Consider the following 25218-nt stretch of genomic DNA (forward strand, 5'->3'; position numbering starts at 1 on the left):
GAAGATGGCAGCAAACCACCAGCTTCAGCCACTCACCTGTGGCCCAGGACACCGGACCGTTTCCAAAATCTGAGCTTCACATTCCTAGACCTGCAGAGGTTCTCTTCATGGCCACCTGGACAACTGGCAAACCATTCTGTTTCCTTACACGTGCACATATCATCCAGATAACTGAAACTCTTATCAATAAAACCCCAACATCACAACCAGGGCATAAATTCTCTTTCAAACATCATGGTGATATCCTTATCTTAGATTTTTGGTAAACATTTGGAATTGGATAAACCATCATCCTTAATTAAGACAGAACACTTTCTCTTTTTTTTTTTTTTTTTTTTGAGATGGAGTTTCGCTCTTGTTGCCCAGGCTGGAGTGCAGTGGCACAACCTCGACTCACTGCAACCTCCGCCTCCCGGGTTCAAGCGATTCTCCTGCCTCGGCCTCCGGAGTAGCTGGGATTAGAGGTGCCCGCCACCACACCCGGCTAATTTTTTGTATTTTTAGTAGAGACGGGGTTTTGCCACATTGGGCAGGCTGGTCTCGAACTCCTGACCTCAGATGATCCACCTGCCTTGGCCTCCCAAAGTGTTGGGAATACAGGCGTGAGCCACTGCGCCTGGCCAACAGAACACTTTTAAAGAGAGATCCATAAAACATCACCAGTCAGCTGACCTAGGTGGTTTGGGTGTATCTGTTGTTCAATGTGCCATCCTTAGGGAACCCGATGGAGGAAACACATGCATCAGCAGCCATTGGTGCCCAGCAGAACACAGCTGGGTTCCCTGTATCCCCCAGCACAGCCCAGAGCCACCTGTTGGCACTGGCCAATGGGATCGAGTCCTGACCATTGGGAAGGTTTCAGGTGGCTTCTAAGAATTCCAACATTCATGAGCATAAATTCAGTTGTTATCTTAATTAGCACATGACTCTTTCAGTATCAGAAAATTAGTAAAAATATAGAACTCCTGAGTCATGTAACCATTTGGACAATTATTCCAATTTTTAAGTTGGTGAAAGCTCTTTTTAATAAAGCAAATCATTCCATAAAATGCCTTAAGGAACCCCGGGTGGTAATGAGAAACAAAGGCCCTTTATATGCTAACAGGTTTGTGAAAAATGTAATAATGAGGGCACACTTTCGTTGCAGTCTTAAGAAAAAATTAGGAAAAAATTGATCAAACTGAATTACAAATGTTCTATGCAGCAATTGTGGCCATAACCCAAGTTAAGTGATCACAAATTCTTGCTGGTGTTGGAATCTCCATTCTTGGTCATGGTTTGGAGCAAAGACAGAATTTCCTATCTTCTTGTGCCAGGTTTTTCTTCTCTATGTCTATATAACAATGTTCTGTGGCAGCCGAGCCATGACTCAGTGAGTGACTCAGAGCACGTTCAGTACTCACCCCTCCCGCGGGCATGCACCCAGGCGTGCAGGCACATGGCCCCCCTCCCCTGGGAGCCTTCACCTGCCCCTAAAACCTGCATGGGCCTGAACCTGGAACAGAGAGGCCTCTGTAACAGAAGCACGGCTCTGTCGAGGTCTGTGATGCTGACCAAGGCTGTTTCCCTCTGTGCCTGCTTGAAGTCCACCCCAAGTGGATTTCCCATTCACCCTGCTCCTGGAGATGGTCAAGATGGAGACCCATTCCACAGTTTGGCCAGAGCAGCCAATGGGGGAGAGTCAGGACCATTCTGGGTGGCTACAAAAACCTGGCCAGAGCATCCAAGCTCACATGCTCCCAAATGATGGCACCTGGCTGCTGACCTGACTGTGCTCCCCACATCCAGCAGAAATGGGAAAGAAGGGACGATGAAGCCACTGCAAAGAATAGCAGCTATGACTACCCCTGGCACAGACAAGACCAACATGGCTCCTTAGGGACAAGGACTTTGTGGATGGCTTTATTTAGGGCCAAAAAGAGGCAGGGGATAGGAGTCCTCCTGGAGTTCTATCAGTCTCTATATCTCCAAACACTCAATGAAGACCCTGAGGGGAGGATGGGTCTCTGTGCCAAATGAGAGGAAATGCTAAGGGTCACTGGGTTATGAAGGGTAAGCAGAGGGCCAAAGGGATGAGCCCTCTGAAGGCCTCAAGGCAGAAGGGCCCTCCTCTCATCTGCCAGGCATAGCTGCCACCCTATCTCTTCTGTTCCATGGGGGGCTGGCCTTCTGCTAAGGCCGAGGGTGGTCTCAGTCAAGAGGGGCATCAATCCCCTGCCCTACAGACCCAACTAGCAACATGAGAGCAGGTAAGACAGTCTCCAAGCTCACCTCCAGCTACAAATCAGGAAGAACCATATAAGGCGGACTTCATGGAGGCAGACAGTTTAGGAGCCGGCCCTAGGATGCCCTGATTTGGAAAGCAACACAGAAACCCTAAGTCCAGGAACAGGACCATGGAAAAGAGCCCTCGAGACCCCCTCTGCCTAGAGTTGCCTGTAATTATGTCATCCTTTCCTAGTCCCTTTCAAGATAAATAGAACATGAGTGGAGAAGTGAGAATAAGCAAACTGTAGATAAAGCAGGCCCCCCTGAAGAGACTGCAGACCCCTCTATCTCAGTCACCAGCTCTGCCCCAGATGGGGTTCTTACTTCCTTCATGGAAGCCTTCACCCCACCAGGCCCTGCCCAGGAGTCAGGGAGAGCCTCAGCCAGCCCTGCAGTCTGGGATACGGTGGGGGACCATGAGACTTCCCCAGGGCGCAGATACTACATCCCCCTGGTACCTGTCAGGCATAGCTGCCATCCTCCTCGTAGCCGGGGGCTGGGCCAGGCTCACACATCAGACTCAGTGCAGTGTGTTATCCTTTAATGAAGAGCTGGGTCAACTGAGCCACCACTCTCCCCAAGACCCCCCTGCAGCAGATGGCCCTCACCATGGCTCCCTGTGAGGCAGGGTGGCCCTGTGACAGCCAGCCCTGCTGAGGGGTCAGTCTGCAGTGGCCTAGGAGAGGCATTCAACTCTTAGACCTAGGATGTGGCAGCAGCAACGAGGCCAGAGGCAGCTCAACTGAGGTCAGGAATGGTGGAGGAGGCAGACAGGAAGTATGGGGCTCTCCTCCTTCCTCTCCGAATCCCAGTGCAGCCAAGGCCAGTGTTCAGGAACAGCACAGTCTCCCCAGGGGCCTGGAGGCTCTTCCGGCCACTCTCTGGAAGCCCTCAGTCCCCAACTCCCTGCAGACCGGTGTCATAGGGTCCCTGGACTCGGGAAGCAGGCTAGGTCCTACCCCATGAGCCTTGAGGCCCCTGGCCTAGGAGGTGGGTCCAGCAGGGCCAAGGCCAGAGCCACCAGGAGACTGTGAGTCACCTTCCACTAACTGCTTGTCAGTCACTACAGGCACCTAAGAAGGTGGCCTCTCCCCCCGAGGTTCCAGGGCTGCCCAGGCCGGGCTGAAGCAATAGCAGGCCGTGGCTCCTGGGTCCCTATAGATCTGTGACCTTGTTTTCCACAGCAGCTGCAATCTGCTGGAGCCGATAGCCCAGCTGCATTTTCTGGGCCGTGCCATCCTCCTCCAGGGCAGTGATGATCTGAAACAGAGACCAATGCCATCAGGGGGAGACTTCTTTGGCCAACGTGTTTGCTGCAAAATTCAACAGCCCTCCTAAGACGCTGTGGCACAAGTGGGATAGGAGGCCAAGAAACCCAGCCAGTCACTTCACGTACTTTCTGTGACCTCAGGGCCTCGCCAGCAGGAGGGGTAATAACATCAAAGCCACCGTTTCTGGACGAATAAGGTAGGAAATGAAGGACCTGACTCAGTACCGAGCCCCTCAGAAGCCCTGATGCAGCCATCCTGGCTCACCCACCCGCCCGGCAACAGCATTTCCCAAGTTCCTATCTGCCTGGTGCCAGACAAGGGGCAGAGACCCAAGAATGACCAGACACATGTGCTGAGAAAACAGACACTGATCAAACACCAACCACAAATTGGGGGCTGCCACCAAGGGAGCCAGTAGGAACCGGAGGGCAGCAGCACTTTGGAAAACAGCCACTGCCCACTATGTCTCCACGAGGGGTCATGCCTGCATTACACTCTGCCTCCCCCATGCCCCATGCCATGGCCCATACCATGCCCAGGAAGACTGTGGGCCATGAGGCAGGTTCCTCATCTCTGAGCAGCAACAATCACTTCACTGGTGCCACACAAACATCTAAGTGGACTATTCCATCAGGCACCCAGCAGGTTGACTGGCAGGTGCTCAGCTCTTCAGGCCCAGCCCAGGGATCGTCCAAAAAGATTCACCAGCTCCAGTGTACCCTCACACCCCAGCCCGTGTGCCTGGACTCTCCTCTTCTCAGCTCATGCAGCCAAGCCAGGCCTGCACCTGCATGTTGGCCATGCCCAACATGCTGCCAACTCAGCAAATGCATACCACCTCCAGGCCCTGGTAGACCCCTTGGCCCCCACAACCACCAGCACTGTGCCTCGCCATCCTGCTGGGGAGCCGGAATGGGGAGTGGTGGGACAAGTGAGAGTACAGTCAATGCCAGGAAACCCGCCTGGAGAACACTTCCCAAGCCGCCCAGGGGCCCGGTCCCCCACTATGCTGTTCCTGGGGAAGACCAAAGCCCCCACCATGAGTCACAGGGTCAGAGCCCCTTAAGTCTCCTGGGATGCCTTGGGTCAGCCTCCCAGTTGGGGCCCAGGGCCTGCCCACCTGGTCATAGTACTTGTTGATGTACTTGTAGAGTTCATGCAGGGCCACTCGCGCCCCGAGGTCTCCAGAGTAGTTCTAGGAAAGAGGCCAAATGAAAGGTGAGAGAGATGAGGGGTACAGACAGCCACAGGAGGTGGCCCAGGACCCCAGGGAAGGGTTGGGGGAGAAGGGGACCTGAGAGGTAGGGAATGGGATGGGCACTACAGTGGGAAGCAGAGTCCCCTCCATGGCCCAGGGACCCCAGGCCAGGCGTGCCAGATGGTGACAGAACAGGGCAGCGCCAAGAGGGTCTCCGTGGTAGGAAGACAGCTCAGGTCTAACTGCTTCAGCAAGGTCTGGGGTTTCCACTGGAGCCCTGCCTCTCTCAATCCCTTAAGGTTCTAGCCCAGACCCTCTGCCACCCAGGTGACTCCAGAGCCAAGTGGCACTGATGTCACTTGCAGGCTGACAGCCCAGCATGATTCTGCTCTGGCCTAACTCAAGTATTTCCTGAGGTCACTCTCAGGCCCCTCCATGGGGACATCTCTGAGCCTCAACTTCCTCACCTGGATGATGGAGTCAGTGTCACTTAACTTGTGGAGTTCTTGTGAGGATCAAGTAAGACAATCAAAGCACCCTATGAAGGGCTTCACACACAACACCCCAAAATTACAGCTGCTATTAGTGTTGTGGTTGTGGCTGTCATCACCATCAACATTTCAGAAACATTGTTCGTAACTCCCTGGAGTTACATTTTAGGGCTGTTTTAGGAATGGGGGAAGTGGAGGGGACACCTGTGCCACCAAGGGAGGCACAGCAGTGGGAAGACGCACACAGGCAGACCCAGGCAGGCCTGAGGCTGAATCCCAGCTACCTTACAAGTGCCTGGCTGAATCAGGGTATATGGCAGCTGCCAGGACAAGACCCCTGCTTGTTCTGTGATGAGATGGTGGGAACTCTGGTCTTTCAGTGGCAGTTGGAACATTCTGTACTTATGTTTCCTGCCCCAACCAGCTCACAGGGCTACTGAGGTTCCCAAGGGCTTCCTTGCAAAGGGGCAGTGTGAAGTGGACAGGACCGTTGTGGCAGGAGGCCTATGCCCAACCCAAGAAGCAGAGGGAGGCCTTACCCAAGACAGCTCAGCCAGGACAGAGTTCATCTCTTGGTCGCTGGCTGGGACAGCCTGTCTGATGTCTGCATAGTACCTGCCAGAGAGACAGGGCACAGCAGCTGCTGGGTAAACAAGCCCACTCCCCGAGTCTCAGCTGCACACACCCTCCAACCTCTACCCACCGCACCCTCCAATACCTTTCCACCATCTGCTTGTACCGGGGGATGTCCCGTGCATACAGAAGTTTGTTGATCGGGGAGTCCTGGACATAGCAGGAGGACAGAAAAGAGGAAGGAAGGAAGGATGATCACCTGTTCGAGTGATCAAGTGTCCTGGGTTTCCCAGCACTGCTTCAGTTTTGAAAAGAAAGTCTCACATCCCAGGAAGCCCCTGAGTCCCAGAAAACCAGCTCAGGTGGTCACCCTAGCATACTTCCTTCCGCAGAAGCCTCCACTGCTCCCTCCCCTCCACCAACGTCCAGCCTCTGATGTCATCAGAAATAATTTCTCGGCTCCACATGCCTCCATCTAGATCCAGCAAGAGCCCGGTATGCAGGGCACGAAGCTGCTGTTCACTCCCAGGGTCATCATTTTAAAAGTGAGTGAACTGAGACCCAGAACATTACCTAAGCGGCCACAGACCACTTCACTCCCCAGTGGCTGAGCTAGGATTTGAAGCAGGTCTGTCCAGTCAGTTTCCACCACTTTAACACACCTAGACACAGCCTCTACCACTGAACTGGGTTCAAGTCCCAGCAGCCATGGGCTCTGGGCAGCATACTTCTGTTCTCAGGACCTCTCCTCATCTTAGAGCTGCTGGGAAGGTGAGAAATATCTCGAGGTGGCACTGCCCACCGTGAGCAGGGACCCAAGGCCAGCTCCTCTTGTCAACCTGAGTCAGGATTCGCACCTTCTCGACAACTCCCCATGGGGGAACCCTTGGCATTCCTGGTTGGGGCTACTCCTGAGCTACCCAGGAACCATCTGCTGTTCTGCTGGGAAGGGTAGGTACTGGGAAGATCTGGTAAAAATTCCAGCCACCACATAGGGTCTACCCTGGAGGTGGCCCTGCGGGTCCTGGTGTGGCCCTTTGGTTCTTAGCTCATTATAGGCATGATGACAGCATCTGGATCAAAAATGGCTCCCAAAAGACAGTGCTACAATTTTGAACAGAACTTTCTGTTTTTTTGTTTTCAGACGGTCTCGCTCTGTTACCCAGGCTGAAGTGTAGCAAACAGCGCAATCATGGCTCACTGCAGCTTCAACCTCCCAGGCTCAAGTGATCCTCCCACCTCACCCTCCCTCATAGCTGGGACCACAGGCGCACACCACCACTCCTGGCTAATTTTTGTATTTTTTGTAGAGACGGGGTTTTGCCATGTTGCCCAGGCTGGTCTCAAACTCCTGAGCTCCTCAGGCGATCTGCCCACCGCAGCCTCCCAAAGTGCTGGGATTCTAGGTGTGAGCCACCGTGCTCAGCTAATTTTGATTTTTCCCAGAGGTGTAGGGAAGTATCTCTCAAGAGGTCCCTCGCCAACTGAGACCTGGGGGTAAAGGCTAAGCAGAGCCCCACTCATGGACCTGCAGAATTACACGAGGGCCCTGCCCACTGGATGCCTGAGCAGACACCTTGGGGACCTCATATGTCAGGGAACTCCCGGCTTTGACTGCTGTGACAACAGACTCCCAACCTCTGTGCTCCCGGACAGCTCCGACTACTCAGTCTCCTGTACTTCCCAGCTCTCCTCCTCACACATCCCTCAAACCGTGACACCCCCTGGACTCTCTTCCCTACTGCCCTACTGGCAGGCAGACACCTCCAGCACCCTAAGGAACCAAACCCACCCAGCAGCCCAGGGCTGCTCTGGGATTGAACAATCCATGTCTCTACCTGGAAACCCCACAAACACCAGACTCACCTCCTCCAAGTCTGAGCTTACCATAGCCAGAGGCCCAGGGATCATGTGTGACCCCCCCTCCTTCTTCCTCATCCCCCACATCCAACCTTCAGCTTCTGCCTGCCCTGCACCCTCCTGCCCAGCTTGAACCCAGCCGCTGCTTGTCAGAAGGACAGCACAGCGCCCTCGTGGGACTCCCTCACTCAGCTCATCCATGCACAGCAGCCACAATGTTCCACAAACTCTCAGGTCTGGTCACACCACTTCCCTGTTCCCAGACTTTCTGTGGTTCCCACTGCCACAGGAGTGAGTCCTGACCAACTGGCCCTGGCCTACTTCCACGCCTGGCCAGCACTCTATGCCCCAGCCACACCAGGCTGCACTTGCTGCCCACAACTTCAGCTGTGAATTGGCACACAATGCCCCAACCTCTTGCTCATCCCTTAAAACGGAGGCGGCCCTGGGATGAAGCCTTGGCTTGGAAGGTCAGAGGTCTCCCCGAAGTCCTCCTTGAAGTTCTCAGAAGCCTAGAATCTGAGTGCACACACAGCACTGTCCACCCTCACCCATCCCCCTCCACATCCATCCCAGACTTGCTCACCCGGCCCAGCTTGTGGTCGGCCAGGGTGCAGGCGTCCATGAAGGTCTGTGCAATGACAAGGAGCACCGCATCCATGTTATCAGATGTTTGCACGTCGAACACAAACTGCGGGTTTTTTATTATATTGATCCAGAACCTCAGAGGCAAGCTGCGGGTGGGGCAGGCATGGCCAATGAATGTGCTGGGGAGGCACAAGAGAAGACCCCCCACACACACCCAGAGCCCACCCAGCACCACCCTACCTGTTGGTCTTCCAGATGTGGATGGTGTCCTGGTCGGAGATGCCATGCTGCTGGGCCTGCTCATCCAGCAGGTCAAAGAAGTACTTCACAGCGAGTGGCACGGGGCGGCTGGTGCTGAGAATCACCTGGAACAGGTCGTCCACAAACTTCTGCAGGGTGCCCTGTGGGAAGGGGGAAGCAGAGAGGTGTGGTCAGCAAAGGGCCCTCAGCAGCAGCCCAGCCTCAGACACCCCCCGGCACTGTACCTGCACAAACCCCACAGCACCCCCAAATCCCACGAGTGGCCATGCTCCCCCTCAGCCCAGGCCCCACCACCTTGGCAAGCCCCACCCCACCTTCATGGACAGCAGGCGGGTCAGGTAGATCTCAGGGATGGCCTTGGCACGCTCACGCTCCCCGCCCCGAAGGCTGCCCCTCCGAGGCCTGGGCGGCTCCGGCTCATCACTTGGTTTCACCAGGTGCCAGGGCCGGATGCCCCCCTCATCTACATCCTCCAGCATTGGGGTCCCTGTGCCAAGAGCCCACAGCTGTCACCCTTCCCCAGGTGCCACCTCCCCAGGCCCCCTGGTTCTTGCCAGCTCTCCCAGGGGTGGGGGCACCTGGTTGAGAGCTTCCCTGGGCAGAAAGGAAATAGGCACAAGCCTGCCCTGAGGCCCAGAGGACCTTCCCCATGACTCTGGGCTGAGCACAGCAGGGACAGAGGGCCGTGTTGGGGGCAGTACTCACGCTCTCCAGGGACATAATCCTGGTTTTCCCGGAGCACATGCTTGGTGAGGCAGGGGACGAGGGCCACAGTTGCTCCATCCGGGACCTGCTGAGCACAGCTGGTAATCCCTCCACCAGCCCCAGCTCACCATGCCCTCCTCCAGCTCCCACCCCTCCTACCTTGTAATGCTGCAGTGTGTTCAGGCGCCTCCATAGACCCTGGACCTCAGAAGTGACATCCTCATCAGAAAGAATGAGGTGTCCAGCCACCCCAGACCGCCACTCTGCAAGGGCAAGGCAGAACTGGGTGCAGGGCTGGAGGATACCCTTCCCACAGTAGAGCCCATCTCCTCCTCCACGGGGACACCAGCCCCTCCATCACGGGGCAGTCATACTCAACCTCAACCTCTCCAAAGACCAAGAGCAGGACCCCTCCCCAGATGAGAGGCTGTCCAACAAAGATGTTCCAAAGCCGGCTTCTGCCCACCTCCCAGCATCCTCCCCACCCTGAGTGATGAGCTGTCCCTGCAGAGCTGGTCTGGGGCCAGCCCAGGCCCAACACTGGCTCAGGTCCCCAGGGGCTCTCCACGCCCTTACCAACATCAAGGGTGCGAGGGTCTGGCCGCTGGGTGAGAGACACTCCTTTATAAAGCTGGTCCAGCATCTTCTCCTTGGCCTGGGAGATGGTGTCACAGTCCAGAACCTTCACGGGCACACCCTGGGCCTCTCCTGCCTCAGGCCCCACAGCCAACAGTGCATTCAAAGTCTATGCAGGACACACAGGAGTCGTCAGGGTTCATGTACACTCAGGATGACCAAGACACAGACCAAGGGCAGGGACAACTCATGAGGGGCTGCTGCCTCTGACCCCCATGCACCACACATTCCCTAACTCTCGTCTCTTCACCTGCCTGCCTTCCCCAGGGACAGCAGCTTCCTCCCCATTGTGACCCCAGCACCTAGCGCAGAGCACTTGTAAATGACTACAGGGTAAATGGCAGAAAAAAAGGAGTGAGCACAAGTCCCTCATTACTCAGATCCCCAGGTTCCCGGCTGAATGGGCCAGGCTGAAGGAGCTTCGGGAAGCCTGCATGAGCCAATATTCCCACCCATCCAACAGGGGAGGGGTTCAGCAGGCCTTAATGGGGGTTTCCCGCAGGAACCCTTGTGCGTAACTAAGGGGAAAGCAACCCAGAGAGAAGACCTGCCAGAGTGGGGCTGGCTTGGTGGGCAAGGCCGCATCCCTGGTAGGAGGGCCAGGCCGACAGGTCAGGCCCTGGCACAGCTCAAGCCCATGGTCCAAGGTAGGGCTGGCTCCTCCTAAACCCTGGTTGTGGCTACCCTGGTTCCATCCCTAGTCTGGGGCACCTGGAGGCCTTATCATCAAGGTCTGCTCTAAACTGCCATCCTGCTAAACTAGTCTGATGGGCTCTCACCAGCAACCAGCCAGAGGTCACCCCGCTCTACATCCAGGTACCCACATCAGAAGCTGGTGTCCAGAGCCCACACACCCACACACTCTCCACCCTCGCCCTCACCGCACTCAGACTGCAGGCCACACACTTGCACACCCTCACCAGGGGACGGTACTCCACATCCTCTCTAAGTAGGCGGTTGTCATTCAAGGTGTATTTGGCCTTGCCTGTCACACTGTCCACTGGCCCCTTATCCACTTGATGCTTAATTCCTCGAAAGAGCATGTACAGAGGCTCCCCTACAGAGTCCTAGGAGAGCACAGGCAGTTAGGGCCCTCCCGGCAGGTGGCAGAGGTGTATGGGACATGACGCACACTGGGAAAGGGGACAGGACACGGGCTTAAGGGGACTGAGGACAGGCTGAGCAGGAGTCTCTGCTCTGGCACAAGTGTCCGAGCTGCATGGTGGCTGAGGGCTTAGCAGTTTAGAGGGCCTGACCCTCCCTAGACAGGAGCCCTGTCCAGCTCTGCCCCCTCACCCTCACGAAGGTGTACAGACAGATGGACATCCAGTTGGTGAGCAGCTTCTCCACCACAGTCTCTGTCCTGAGATGATGGGAAAGGGGAATGCCAGGGTCAGCAGGCGGGGCTGCGGGCCTCTCTATCCTGCAGACCCCCCAGCCTGAGGCCCCACCCCAGCTCCAGCTATCCAGGGCCACCCAGCCCCAACAGCCATACAGACCTCCGCAGCATCAGCTTGGGGTTCTTGGCCACATACTGGGCAACCAGGTCACTGAGGAGAGTGCGGAGGATGTCAGTGAAATACTCAAGCTTCCCATGCAGTGCCACAGTGAGCAGAGACGCCACGTAGGCACGGTCCCGAGCTGAGAAGGTGCGCTGGCTCTCCAGCGTGTGGATGAACTGCAGCCAAAGAGAGGGGGTGGGAGAAGGGGGTTGGGGGACAGAAGGGCGGGCTCAGAAACCACGCCCTGGAGAAGGGGCAGGGCCAGGGGCAGGCCAGAAAGATGCAGGTGGGGGCACCTTGGTGAGGAAGAGCTTGCTGTTGAGCAGGTTAGAGAGCTGCCCCAGCCCTTGCTCCACGGTGGGCCGTCTGCTCTCAGGCACACCCAGGTCCCGGTGCAAGGGCGACTCGCGGTGCCCGGGGAAGAAGATCCTCTCCGCATACACCTTGTAGTCGAGGAAGGGGATGCCACTGCCCAGGAGGTCACTGGTGAGATCGGTCATCTCGGTCATGAGGTCTGTTGAGCAGAAGAGGCCAGGTTTGGGCACCAATCCCATGTGATGGGAGCGGGTTTGGGCAGAGCCCTGGAGGGCAGGGCCCATTCTCCTGGGCACACCTGTGAATTCCTTCTTGCAGCGGTCCCGCACGCTGCTCTCCAGATTCTCCAGCTGGATCTGAACCTTCTTATAGTCCCTTAGGGCCTGCTTGCTCTTCCTCCTGCTCAGCACCAGGGTCAGGAGGGGACGGCCGGATGAGTCCTACTGGCCCAGGCCTGCCTGACCTATCCCGAGGCACACCCTGGCCTCATCCACCACAGTCCAACCCAGCCATGCCAGCCAAGCTCAAGCCTAGCCCAGTACAATTCAGCCTTTCCCCTCCCAAGCAAGTCACAAACACCCGTGCCCCGTCTAGCCCAGCACAGTTTAGCCTAGAGATCAGTCAACCACAACCAGGCCAAATCCATCCCACAACCTATTTTTATAAATAAAGATTTGTTAGAACAGAGCCACATTCATGTGTTTTCATGTCGTCCCTGGCTGCTTTTGTGCCACAGTGGCAAAGTTGAGTTGTTGAGCAGAGACCACTTGGCCTGCAAAGCCTAAAATATTTACTCTCTGGCCATTTACAGAGAATGTTTCCTGACTCCTGGCCCAGTCTGTCCCTTCCCAGTCCAGCCAGATCCCACGACCTGCCCCAGCCCAGCCACATCTGGCTGCACCCACCTGTACATGAGGACAATGATGATGACACCCAGAGCCAGAAGAGAGGTGCCCACCCCCAAGCCCACCTGGGCTGCCACAGGAAAAGCCCCAGGGCTCTCGCCATCATACTGCACGTGACCCAGGGAGAAGCGCAAGTTTCCCATCTGCACCTGTGTCGGGAGCCGCCTGTAAGCAAGGGTTCAGCCCAGGTCAATGCCCAGCCCGGCCAGGGACCTGCCCACTGACCGTGAACTCAGGCAAAGAGTCAAGTGCCTCTCGGAGGGCATGGTGCTGTGGCAGGGGCTGCTCCACAGGGGGCTCGCAGTACAGGTGGTGCCGGGTCAGTGTCTTCACTACACAGGGGCCGTCCCCTATCATAGCCACCACCTCCTCCTTGGACATTGCAAGGTCCAGGTTCTCTCCCTGGAACAGAGGGTCACCGATCAATCACTCAGGACCCTTCCCTCAGATCCTGTCCTCCCCAAATGTGGGAAGGACCCTGAGACCCACTCCCAGCAGCAGGGCTGACAGCCTCTCAGCACCCGTCCCCTGCGTGCAGGCCAGTCACAAGGTGTCCTCCAAGCTGCTCCTCATCACCCTTGGCTGCCCTTTCCTATCTTTCTTCTCCAGAACGAAAAATCTGGAGAACATAAAGCTGTCTCCCAAACCCTGCCCAGTTACCTAACAAAGCCGGAGCCCCCACTCTGTGTCTGATGACTCACCAGGTGGGTGATGATGGCATATCGACCTGTGGTCTGCCCGCATGCCCGTCAGCTGCCCACTGTGTATGTCCAAAACACATGCCTAGTGCATGTCTATGTGAGCCAGGCTGCCAACTCGGGGATTAGCCCGATGGCCTATGTGGACCACGCCACCCAGCTACTGCACAGGCCAAACATACAAATGCAGTCATTCCAGAGCCTGCCATGGAGTGCATCAGGACCCCGGCCACCAGCCAAGCAGTCAAGCCCATGCCAGATCCTGGGCTAGGCACCCCCCACCAGCCCCCTCTGCCCCCGACACAGCAAAGATGAGGAGCCATGTCCATCCACCGGCCCTTGCTCTACGGTCTCGGCCTCTCTACCACACACAGTAGAGATGTCCAGCCAAGGGAAGGGTCTCGGGGCCCTGCCAGGTCCAAGTAGGAGCTGTACCTCCACAGAGAACACACTCCCAGGCTTGTGCCGGAATGGCATGGTGGGGTCCTCGGGGTTGAGTGGCTGCAGGGTGGGGTCAGCCTCGTAGGAGAAAGGTGTGGGGTTCAGTGTTGCAAAGTCAAAGATCAGGTTGTCAAGGATAAATTCCACCCGGACCCAGGGGTCCTCGGGCAGGCCTGGGAGGGCAGGTGTGCGGCATGTGATGAGCTGGGAGGAGTTGACATGGCATAGTTCCTCAAACTGGAAGGAAGACAGGCAGGTTGACGGGGGGCCAAGCAAAAATGGGAAGAGCCTCCTCTGGCACCTGCTCTGGCTATCCCCAGGGTGTGGTATGGGGCGAGGGGAGAGTGTGGGGTACCCAAGGGTGTCCTGCATGCTGGCTACTGCAGGAGGGTCCAAGAGAACACGCCGTCTCCGGGACCACGCGACGCCTCCGTCCAAGCCCCTGGCTGGGCTGCAGCATTCTCGAGACCACGGTCACCCGGATTCTTGGTGTCTGTACCACGTCCAGATTCTGGCCACGGACCGATATCTCACGTCCTCCACTGAAACAGACCATGAGCTTACGTAACGTAAGATGGCTTATGTTACCTGGACCTAAAGCACAGCCCAGTCCCAGCTAGGTCAGCTCAGCCCCAGCCCCAAACCACATGACCCCCTGCCCCTACCAGCAGCATGGGATTCTCAGTGCCCCAACATAAAGCCCTACAAACCCCCACATAGTGGAGCTGCAAAGATCTCCCTGCCACCTGCCATGCAGCCACACCCTTGGCCCAACACCTGAGGAAGCTCTTGGTGGGGCCAGCAGAGGTGATGTTGGGGTCGAAGGTGTACTTGAACTGTCCACGTTGAAGCCTCCGCTCCGTGGCCCCAAACCACACAGCCACAGGGAGCGTGGCAGGTGCGGGGCATGGGCTGGTCTCACACCGCAGCTGTTCTGACTGCTGCCCCGGCAGCCTGGGAGGGGAGGTGGGAATGAATGGAGGGGCGCAGGCAGGGGAAACTTGGACCACTCAGGCCCCAGCTGGCTTCCCTCTAGTGCTGACTGCAGTCTCCACCAGGTGTCCCTGGAGGTGCACTCCCACCACAGCCGGCTAGGGAGGGTCCAGCCACTCTCTGAAGAAGCAGACTGGCCCTCTTCCCCTTTCTGCTCTCCCCAGGATCCCAGACCCCTCCATCTTTCCCCTGGAGCACATGGATTTTTGCAGGATGAGGAAGTGCCCCTCACAAGTGACAAGGCTGGTCTCCAACCACCACTCGGATGTCCTCCAGCCGCCCAGTCAGGAGCTTGGAGCCATTCAGGGTGAGATGGGTGCCCCCAGCTCTGGGGCCGCGGGTTGGGAAGATGGAATGGACCTTCGGGTCCTGTGGGAAGGAGGACAGGGAGAGAGATAAGCATCAGACCAGACACAGGGAGGCGGGGACAGCCTGAGAAACAGGATGGTCCAGGACTGGCAGCCCCACCAAGGCAAAACCAGATAGGTTGAGAGGAGTCACCAGAGGGGGTGGCCCGCTGGCAGCTGGGGGTGGCTCAGCAGTCAGGTACCTGGTAGGCAAAGTCGTGCTCTGAAACGCCACGTCCTCTTCCCAGCACCTCCACCGCTGCGGCGCCGGCCACCTCCTCCCCACTGGCCCCGGTGATGCACACGAGGCTGTAGGCACACAGCAGGCTAGGGGGTGCCAGGCTGCATCGACGGCCCCTCAAGCTTACCTGGCAGCCCCTCTCCCTGCCCCACTGTCAGGTGGTCTTCCCCTTCCCATCCTCCACAAGATTGACAGAGACCCTCTCTCACTTTGGAGGGAATTCTTTATGACACATCAGAAGGCCTTGGTATCTGAGAATTAATATTTGTGGTTTCAATCATTTAAGTTCAACCCCAGAGGCCCCCAACAAGGAAGAATTTATCTGTGGCATAACTTTACAAAGGGGCCCTGTTAGCCTGGTTGTGGGGTGAGCTGCTGAGCAAAAGAGTGGGCACAGCTAGCCGCCCATGTCCTCTGCCACGTCACATGCACAGTACCCACTCAAAGCATGGTAGAAACTTGATTTATTCAGGAAAAAGAGTCCCTGAAAGCCTCTAGTCAGACAGAGGAATACATGTGAAGGGAAAGTGAACCGTCTAAGAAAATGCTGGTTCTTAGCCAGAAAACAGAAGCTTGGGCAAATTAACTTCCAGAGTGTTAAGCCTGCAGTGGCTCAACTCAGTGACATTGTCACAGTTGTTGCAAACACTCTAGGAAGACACAAGTCACATGTGAGCCACGCAGGGGAGGCTCCAGACAGAATATATGCCAATTGCTTCATAAATCACAAAGTCTTATGGTCTGGAACACTAACAGTCTAGATAGTCACTGTAAGTTCTCAGTCATAACACATTCAGGGGACACTCCATGCTCTAGCAGAGTGGTTCTTTATTTCAAATACAGATTCTGGGGCCCCACCGTGGGCCTCCTGAACCCAGATGTCTGAGGGGCAGTTAAGGATCTGCTCTGTGTTGGTTTGGGACAGGATCTGCAGATTACCCTGATATTCAGCCAGGTTTGGGCCCTGCTGCTTGCGGACATCTCCTTAGGAATGTCCTGCACATGTACCTTTGGGGCCTGCAACCGCTGGCCAGGTTACCATAACCCAGGAGCCCCAGGAAGGCAGCAGGGGTCCCGAGAGACGACAGTGGAGTCTGGCCCTTGGCAGGTGTGCCTTTCTGAGGTGTGCCTTCCAAGTCTACCTTCCTGAGGAGCCTGGCAGCCCAGGACAATGCCTGGGGAAGAGTGAGCTGGTGAGAAGGCCAGCCCCTGAATTTATCTGTCTGATCTCAGGGTCCTGCTGCCACAGCTATTAATATATCCACAGTCCCTCAGAAGACCAGGTGAGCAGAGCAGGAAGCAGAGCCACCAGTCAGCTCTGGGCAGTGACAGGCCCAGGAAGGATTCCCCAAAAGCCCATGCCAGGAACTTACAGGTCTGGTGGGCGCCCAGGGTCTTCAGTGGCAACCCTGGCACTCAGGCATTGTGGCCAGAATCAAGGAACAGGGAGACAGTGGGGCAGATGAGCGGGGGATGGAGGCCCCAAGCAGAAAAGCCAACCGTGGAGGCCCCAGGCTGTGCCACGCTCCAGCTGGGTGCAGCCAGCTCACCTGCTAGAGACCTCATACTCCTGGGCAACCACAGCACAGGGCACTCCAGCCACCGTGACCATGCCCAGCACATCCTGCACATGCTGGCCCAGGTTGGAGCCCCTGATGGTGACACGGGTGCCTCCGTCTACAGGCCCAGTCAGTGGCTCCACCTGTTCCAGGACAAGGACTGCTCACCTCTACTCAACTGGAAAGGCAGCCCCAACCTCCCACCTTTGGGCCCCCACACCCTCCCTCTAAGGGCAGCACTGAGGAAGGGATGGCCAGCCTTTCAACAAACCGAGTGGATGAGGGGCGCTGGGCACTGGGTGGCCACAGCCTCAGCCTCACCACAGGCCTCCCGGGTCACACAACGTGGACGCTCCCCCTCACACCACACACAGCCATACTGGGGCATGGCGGTTTGGCAGCGGCTGCAGTCTCCATGTCCCACGGAACAGTCATACAGTACCACTGGGGGTGGCAGAGACGCACGTGAGAGGCAGGCCTGGGAGAGCCCTGCTACCGCCACCAGCCCAGCAGCCCGCAGGTGGCTCACCATGCAGCCCCTCAGCACTGTCCACACGCAGACGGCCGGCCCGACGCAGAAACAGCCCCACACGGAGCTCTGGCTGCAGAGCCTCATAGCTGAGCTGGAGAAATTGGAGTGGGTTCAGAGTCAAGCACTGGGGGAAGCGTCAGGCCTGGGGAGGGGGTAGTCAGAGAAAGGACTAAAATGACCAGTTAGGAGCATAGGGTCAGAGGGACCCCATGGGGCCACAGGTTGGAGGGCAGAGCCAGAAATGGAGTATGGGGACCCCATGGGGCCTCAAGTTACAGGTCAGAGCTGGGATGCAAGGACTCTATGGGGCACATGGTCAGAGGTCGGAAATGGGTGTGCAGACTCCCTCAGGGCGACAGGCGCTCATGGTGTGCACCTGGTGCTGCTGGCAGGTGACATGGCACTGGCTATCTGGAGGTGGCTCACACTCGACCCGGGCCTCAACCACCACCTCAAGGCCCTCCAGCTCCATCACACACTCATTTTCTCCTGGGCCGTCCTGAGGGCAGAGAACACAGCTGTTTGGGCAGTTTCAGGAGCTGGGTCCAGGGAGTCCTGTAGGTCGCCCAACAGATCCCCCAGCACAGCCTCTGGGTTGGAGTTGAGCCCTCGGACTCTGCCCTCTTCCTGCTCCCCAGGGCTTGTGCAGAGTTTGTCAAAGCTAAGGAGGCTGCAAGGACAGCGGCAGGTAGGACACACTGACCTGGAAAAGGTGAAGGTTCCTGCCTAGCAGCCGGATTTCCCGCTCCACATGGACCGGCATCAACGTGGAGCCCTGAACGCTCTCTACACAGGGGCAGGAGCTTGCCCCCGAGGTCACCTCTTCCTGCAGGCACCAAGGGCAAGGCAGTCTATGGAGCCCACCCTGCCCAGCTCAGCCCTCTGCCTTGCCAGATTCCAGGGGCAAGGCCTGTGTGGGGCTGCAGACTCCACCCTGCCCCTCGCCCCCTCCCAGTGCAGAATCACAAGGCAAGCTAGGGGTAGCATCTTCCCCACATCCCCTCCCCTGAGGCCTCCTTCCTGGGCTGGGCCTCACCAGCTCCCAGAGCCCGGGGGTGTCATACTGGTAGTCGAGGCTGGACGGGAGGATGAGGGGGGCGGGAGGGCCCTCAAGCTCTGCTGAGTCTCCATCACCTGAGAGGAGGGTGGAAGTGGAGAAGGCGGGTGCGTCACCCCCCGTCCACTCGTCCGCCTCGGGCAGCTCGCTGCCTTCTCTCGTCAGCCAGTCCAGGGCGGGCTTCACGGAGCCCATGGCCCCTGGGAAAGTGGTGGCAGGAACAGTGGCAGGGGGCAGGTCCAGGGGCACTGTGGGAGGAAGGGCCTCAGGGCCAGGGTCTGCAGGGGGCACTGCTGCTACCTCTGAGGGTGACAGCGGGGAGGCCAAGAGGTCCTCAGGTGTGGCTGTGGGTCTGAAGTCAGTGGGGGCAGGGACAGTGGTTCCAGGTCCATTTGGGGGGTTGGGAGGGGAGGGCTCCTCATGGAGAGGCGACTCTGTGGAGCTGAGGGAAGATATGGGGCCAGAACCTGCCCATGGCCCCCAGGGGCTGAGCAGGGAAGGACTGGCCCCAGGTGAGATGTCCAAAGTTGTGGCTGTGGACGGAGCCCCAGGCTCCACAGGAAGGGTATTAGGAGCAGGGGTGACTAGGGCTTTGGGGGCTGTGGGTGGGGAGGGGCTGGGTCCGTCTCTTGCAGGATGGGCTGGGGAGACAAGGGGGCTCTGAAGGGGGAGGCAGAGGAAGACAGGAAGGGCCACTCAGCAGGCAGGCGCGGGACAGGATGCAGGCAGGCACAGTGTACGTTAAGAGGAAAGGAGACCAAGGAAAAGAGAAATAAAAACAGCCCATTAATTCTCCACAGGAGAAAACTGTGGGGGAAGGCTCCAGGGGTGTCTGTGCCGAGGTGGGGCATGAAGGCCAGACCTCCCCTGCCTCTCAGCTACAAACGCCCTCTCCCAAAACAGGCGGGATGTATCGGCGGCTGTTCTCCAGGGAGTCCGTTACACACAGCGGCTCTGGTGCACAGGACAGAGCCTCACATAGGCAGACAGACCCCAGGCCATAAGAAAAACTCTCACACTGGGACCCCCAACCCACCCCCGTATGGCCCAGCCCAAGGTCACACTCACCTGATGGCTTGCAACCATGGGCCCGGTATCACACGAGGCCTTGTGTGTGCACAGGTGCTGCCAGACACACCAGTTACACCCCCAGCGGCTGCTCACACAGGCCTGGCACCTGCACAGAGCACAGCCATGGGGCAGGGGTCGCCACGGGGAAGCCCAGGCCTGGGGACAGGGCGAGGAACTCACTGCGCAGATGGGCGGAGTTCAGCGACCGCCACACAGTCATAGAAGGAGAGAGAAGTTTTGGCGATCACAACGGCGCCAAACCTGAGCTCCACGCTCACGGAGACGTGGTCTGCAGAAGGGGAGAGGGCCAGGGTTAAGCAGCAAGGAGGTGCACTCAGACCCAGAGCCGATATCCTGAGCCCTTGAATGGGGAAGACAACCCAGGGTGAGGGAATACAGTCCAAGGGCACAGAATGGAGGCTTCAGGTGGTTGGGGAGTGGGAGGACTCAGAGAAAGGCATTCATTCATGGCTCTTTGCCTGGATTCACACCTTAACCCCACCGCATCCCCTGGAGCAGGGGCTGGCCTCCCCCAAGGCTGGCCCATTCTCTCACCCACCGGCTCCTCTTGGCAGCACTGGGGCCTCATTAGGGTCTGGGGAGGGGCACATCACACCAGAACCAGTCAGCAGGGCAGGACTCTGATGTTCCCCAAAGTGGCAGGAATATGACTCCCCTGGCCACAGTGGTGGCAGGTCTGGCACTGATAGGAAAACCTGCCAAGAGAGCCAAGGACAGACACACTGTTGGGGCTAGTGGGCAGCAGACCAGGGCTCACATTTATGGGGCACCCAATGTGGACAGGCACCAGCAGTTAACAGACCTCAGGCCTCCCCAAACGCCCTCTGGCCTGAGTTAGAAATACATGGGCAAACTGAGCTCCTAAAAGAAGTGACTTGTGTGAGGCCATGTGGTATCTGACATGTCTGACACCAGGATCTAAGATCTCTACCCAGACCTTGATGCCCAGAGCCCTCCCCACCAGGGCCCTCCCTATCTGATCATTCACCTCCCTCGTTTCCTCTCGGCTGATGTTGGCAGGACTCATGGCTGCCACTCGCAGACAGCCCAGCTCAGACTGGAAGCTCCATAGCCACTGCTCTGGGCCCTGGCCCCTTGAGCACTCAGAACTGCGACTGCACCTGAGCAAGAATGACCAGTGTCTATCTGTGACCCTCACAGGCCACTGGGAGTTCATAGGGTAGGGACTCCTACAATCTGGAGGACCTGGGCAGGGCCCTAGAGTAGGTATGATACAGGTTCCTGTGTCTGCCCTGGCAGGGCACTGATGCCCAGTGCAGAGGATGGGGGTGGGGAATCAGGGTGTCTGGGGATCAGGGGTTGAGAGTCAAGCACTAAGGTTCAGGAATTCTGGACAGGACAATTATGCAGGAGCATTGTGGGCTTGAGGCTGAGACTGGGATGGGGTCAGGAATCTGACCTGCCAAGGAGCACACACCACCCACAGTATGGGTCCCTGTGAGCAAGGCAAGATGCACAGTCCAGGTGCTGAGCACAGGAGGCCACGGGAACCTTCAGAAGCTGTGACAGCAAAGAGGACCTGAGGCCAGCAATCCAAACACCAGTGGCTGACCCACAAATGGGTCTCTGGCCCCACCCAGAGGCCCCTCCCAGCAGCCATGCCCTTGTTTATGCCTGGCACTCACTGTGCTCTGGGTCATGACATACAGGTGCTCAAAGTTCCCATCAAAGGTGAGGTCTCTGCTAACTGCAGACCCCTGATGGATGCTCTGTGTGGAGTACGAGTGGCCATCGCTCCCTGGGCCCAAGTAGACCTGGGATCAGAGACCACAGGGTGTGGGATCCAAGTCCATGGGCTGAGGCCCAAAGCCCTCCCCTCATCCACCCAATCGAAGTAATTTACAGACAGAATTTCCTCCTGGGCAGTCACAGGTCATACCAACCAGCCTAGCGGGGATGGAGGAAAATCACAGGTAAACACCACCCAGTCCTGGGAGAGCAGCTCAGGTCATCTCTCCTGGCCCACGGGTCACAGGGATAGCTTAAACCAGGCTGGGTCCCCAGCAACCTGTTCCCTCCAGACTCTGGGACAGGGGCCAGTACTTCCTGTGGGCTCACCCTGTGCAGCTGCCCTTGACTATCACCCAGGAAAGCAATGGTGTGTCCATCTTCCACGGTGACTGCCACAGCTGTTAGCTGAATCCCTGGCCACTCCAGAATTGGTGTGGCTTCCAGTGGGACCCGGCTCGCCATGGGGCTGGGCGTATGGTCTGAGCCACAGGGATAAGCATCCAGGGTGTCCTATAGGCAGCAAGAAGCATCAGGAAGGCCCTCCCTGGATAACCTCCTTGGCCACATCCTCCCTGGCCAACCTCATTCCCTCCCGCAGCCACTCTGGTAGCTCTCCCTATACAACAGTGTCTTCTCTGCTGGCCCTCCTGGGACAACCCCATCCCTGTCCCCAGTCTCTCTGGGCCCTCCCTAACAACCCTTCCCTGGACAATATCCCCCCAGGTACATCCTTAGCCCTATCGCAGTGGACTGATCTCCAGTTCTGCTCCAGTCCTTGGGCAGTTTCCAGTGGCTCCTTCCCCCTCTTTTGATCCCCACCGCTGCCTGTGGCCCCACCTTCTCCCATCCCTGGCCTGGGAGTGCTTCCTCCAGTTTCTGTGGTCACCTTGCTCCTGGACCACTTCTCCAAAACCTCTCACAGCCTGCTTTTCTGCTCCAAGTCCACTCACCGGGGCCCTCTCCTGCCTCTGACTGACTCAACCCTGTGTGCAGCTTCTTCCCTTTTTTATCCATCCTGAGGCTACAGCTCATCAATCCCGACCTCACCTTCCTCTCCTGCTCAAGAGCCAAAGGTCTCATTCCATTATAGGTCCCTGTCCCTACCCAAGAACCCCCAAACATCCTCCCAATCCACCTACACTAGGGCCACCCCTCCAGCATCCTAGTCCAAGCCCATCTAGACACTGCTGCCACCCGCATGCCAGGTTTGTGGTAAGGTACCACTGCCCAGGAAACACAGGAAGCACTTAATATCTGCTGATCTGATCATCCTCGTGCTACCACCAGCTGCCCTTGGACACTCTGGGCAGCTCCTTGGCTGCAAATACTTGGCCAGTGGCCTCAGAGAGGGGGAAAAGCAGGGCAACACTGGAACTCACCACTGGCAGCTGTGCACAGTCAGAATTGACATCATACTCGATGTAGGCCACCTCGGTCCCATCCTCAGCACGGCCCTCCCGGGTGTAGCAGGCATCTCGCGTGCGATTAGCAAGCCGGTCCACCTCATCCAGGGGGAAGGCACAGAGGGCAGAGGCTCCAGATGCCCCAGCAGCCACCAATGGGGGTCGGCCCACAGTGGGGGGTGCAGCCGAGGAGAAGGCTGCAAAGAGCACCTCCCCATGCGCCACCTCCCTGGACGTGGCCACAGCTGCAGCCTGGATCAGCCCGTAGCGGCCACCTTGGCAGGCCAGAGGCAACTCCACATAGGAATAGTAGTGCTGGTCCCGGAGGCACACTCGAGACACATAGGCACGAAAGGCTCTAGACTGAGCCTGCAGGTCCCGCCGCAGGAACAGGAAGTAGGCGCTGGCCCCACGTGCAAAGGCACTCACGAAGTGGTGGCTGTACTCAGAGAGGCGGCCCACTGCCAGCTTGGCTGTCTCCTCATAGGAGAAGGCAGCTTGGGGGTCCGGCGGCCACAGGGCCCGGGTTGTGATGGGTGGAATGCCACCCCCCACACCCCTGCTGGTGTATCCTCGCCCCACAAACAGGAGGGGCTCCCCTGCCAAGCCCTGGGCTACCAGCCCCACCGTGCTGACCGCAGGATCATTGGCAGCCACATACTGGGTGTCCCCAGGCCGCTCTGGCCGCAGCAGCAGCTGCTCAAGCTGCCCCAGGCGCCGCTGCTCACAGACCCCCTGGTGCACGCTCCCGCACACCACCAGGGCCCCTGGGCTCACCAGGAGCAGCTGGTTCGGGTTGTTGGTAGGCTGGGCCTGGGGGCACTCATCAGGCATCACAGGTGGCAGGCAGTCCCTGCTGTCTAGCACAGGGCCGGTGGACACTGAGGCCTCCAGCTGCAGCCCAGGGCTCAGCTGGAACAGGAAGTTGGTGGCCCCCAGGTAGAGGGTGCCTGAGGTGGGGTCTCTTGCCAGGTGCTGCAGATACGTGCCATTGGGAGTGAAAGCAGCTGGTGGAAGGGGCTGGAGGGTGAGGACCCACCCAGCCCAGAGAGCCTGGAGAAGAGCTGGGCCCAGGGCAGGCATGGTCACCTGGCAGGGAGACAGGTCGAGAGAGTGGGGCTCATGTGGCTGCCAGAGCACCCTGGGGCCACTGGTAAGGGATAGGACTGTGGCATTGCCAAGATGCCCCTCCTAACCTAGGGGGTGAGCAGAGGAGGACCAGGCTTCTTAGACAGGCACTATGTCCAGGATGACCTCAGGACCACACACTAGAACGAGGTCAGAAATAGGAGATACTTCCTAGACAACACTGCCCATTCTTGGCAGGCACGATTCTCTAAGGAGACCTGCACCCCACTCACCATCCCCCCAGATCAGAGGGTGAGGGGCTGGAGAGGCCATGCCCAGGAAGCAGGGTCTGGATGGGGCAGGAGAGCAGGTGATGGGAAGGAGGGGCCCAGACCCCAAGAAAGGAGAGGCTCTACATGGATGAGGGTTTCCCAGGCAGAAGGAGGAAGGAGAGGGAGGTCTCCTGAGCCAGCAGAATGTTAGAGCAAGACAAGAGTTGGGGGCAGGGCCTTTCAGGCCAGGAATCCAGAAGGGTAATAACCACAGAACCAAGAGGCCTGAGAGATGTGAGGAGGCTCCAGCTCGGAGGGGTGGGGCCTGAAGGGCTGCACCCCACCTCCGAGAGCCCTCAGAATAGGTAGGAGTCATGCTGTTCCTAGATATCTAGTGTGAGGTCAGGCTCACCTGGCAGGGCTGGCTGGATCAGGAGACAACAGCATGACCCGTGTGGGAGTCACCTAGAAGAGGGGAAAGCCGAGTGTGAAGCTGGGGCCTGGGCTGCAGGCACATGGAAGCCCTGGGCTCCCCACTGGGGAGGCAGCACAGAAGCACCCCCTCCCCACCGCCCAGCCTGCTGGTGGAGCTGGGCCCAGCCTGGCCCCTGGCCACCAAACACATTCCACAGAGGACGCCTCCTCGGAGCCCACACGAGGAGGGGGAGGGCGGCAGAGCCAGGCACCCAAGGGGCCTGGGAAAGGTCAGCTAGGAAGGAGCCCCACGGCTGGCAGGGTCCAGCCAGGCCCCCAGCATGGCCCTCTCCCTGTGAGGTCCCTCTCTCTGCTCAAACTTCACCTTGTAAAGGAACCCAGGTATACACCCTCTACACGGCCAGGGGCTGTCCCAGCCCAAAGGGCTACCAGCGCTTCAGCAGACAGGCACTCGCACAGCAAGATGCATACACACCACCCACCCTGCATGTGTACGCCTACAACACACACACACACACAGAGATGCAGATGCCATCTATACACACAGCACAGTGACACACACAGACACAGCCACCCATGTTCAAACACCACATGAAGACACATCCATATCGACACACAGGAACACACACACGTCACACTCACCTGAGACATTCAGACCACCACTCACATTTAGACACACACACACATTCATGCACACTCCCCTCGTTCGAGAGTACTCAGTTGGAGCCCTACATATAGAGAGCTGTAGAAGCTAG

General features: G+C 57.9%; 1 protein-coding gene across 10 annotated transcripts in view; it reads right to left on the reverse strand.

Moving 5' to 3' along the window:
* Positions 1-999: 999 nt before the first annotated feature.
* The window catches only part of PLXNB1 (plexin B1), a 28498-nt gene continuing 4279 nt past the window's right edge, over positions 1000-25218 (reverse strand). For 6 of the 10 annotated variants that reach the window (XM_045386295.3, XM_015445848.4, XM_045386296.3 and 3 more), the window contains 37 exons: positions 24441-24493; positions 22665-23777; positions 21613-21795; positions 21180-21308; positions 20954-21054; positions 20522-20654; positions 20072-20228; positions 19693-19801; positions 19510-19618; positions 18421-19101; positions 18088-18210; positions 17761-17883; positions 17382-17475; positions 17124-17296; positions 16844-16995; positions 15256-15361; positions 14938-15074; positions 14490-14666; positions 14068-14254; positions 13707-13949; positions 12799-12975; positions 12574-12722; positions 11967-12067; positions 11650-11867; positions 11351-11529; positions 11148-11214; positions 10772-10918; positions 9792-9960; positions 9375-9478; positions 9216-9300; positions 8825-8997; positions 8490-8650; positions 8248-8395; positions 5947-6011; positions 5768-5843; positions 4660-4734; positions 1000-3528 (listed from right to left, as the gene is read on the reverse strand). In XM_045386295.3, coding sequence (XP_045242230.2) covers positions 3424-3528; positions 4660-4734; positions 5768-5843; positions 5947-6011; positions 8248-8395; positions 8490-8650; positions 8825-8997; positions 9216-9300; positions 9375-9478; positions 9792-9960; positions 10772-10918; positions 11148-11214; positions 11351-11529; positions 11650-11867; positions 11967-12067; positions 12574-12722; positions 12799-12975; positions 13707-13949; positions 14068-14254; positions 14490-14666; positions 14938-15074; positions 15256-15361; positions 16844-16995; positions 17124-17296; positions 17382-17475; positions 17761-17883; positions 18088-18210; positions 18421-19101; positions 19510-19618; positions 19693-19801; positions 20072-20228; positions 20522-20654; positions 20954-21054; positions 21180-21308; positions 21613-21795; positions 22665-23771 — 6423 coding nt within the window. In that variant the 5' untranslated portion in view covers positions 23772-23777; positions 24441-24493 and the 3' untranslated portion in view covers positions 1000-3423. Of the gene's footprint in view, positions 3529-4659; positions 4735-5767; positions 5844-5946; positions 6012-8247; positions 8396-8489; positions 8651-8824; positions 8998-9215; positions 9301-9374; positions 9479-9791; positions 9961-10771; positions 10919-11147; positions 11215-11350; positions 11530-11649; positions 11868-11966; positions 12068-12573; positions 12723-12798; positions 12976-13706; positions 13950-14067; positions 14255-14489; positions 14667-14937; positions 15075-15255; positions 15362-16843; positions 16996-17123; positions 17297-17381; positions 17476-17760; positions 17884-18087; positions 18211-18420; positions 19102-19509; positions 19619-19692; positions 19802-20067; positions 20229-20521; positions 20655-20953; positions 21055-21179; positions 21309-21612; positions 21796-22664; positions 23778-24440; positions 24494-25218 lie in introns of those variants that run through there. The other 4 variants (XM_074032026.1, XM_074032027.1, XR_012431096.1 and 1 more) reach the window with 4 other exon arrangements.

The sequence above is a fragment of the Macaca fascicularis genome, chromosome 2, assembly GCF_037993035.2.
Source record: "Macaca fascicularis isolate 582-1 chromosome 2, T2T-MFA8v1.1".
Lineage (NCBI taxonomy): Eukaryota > Metazoa > Chordata > Mammalia > Primates > Cercopithecidae > Macaca > Macaca fascicularis.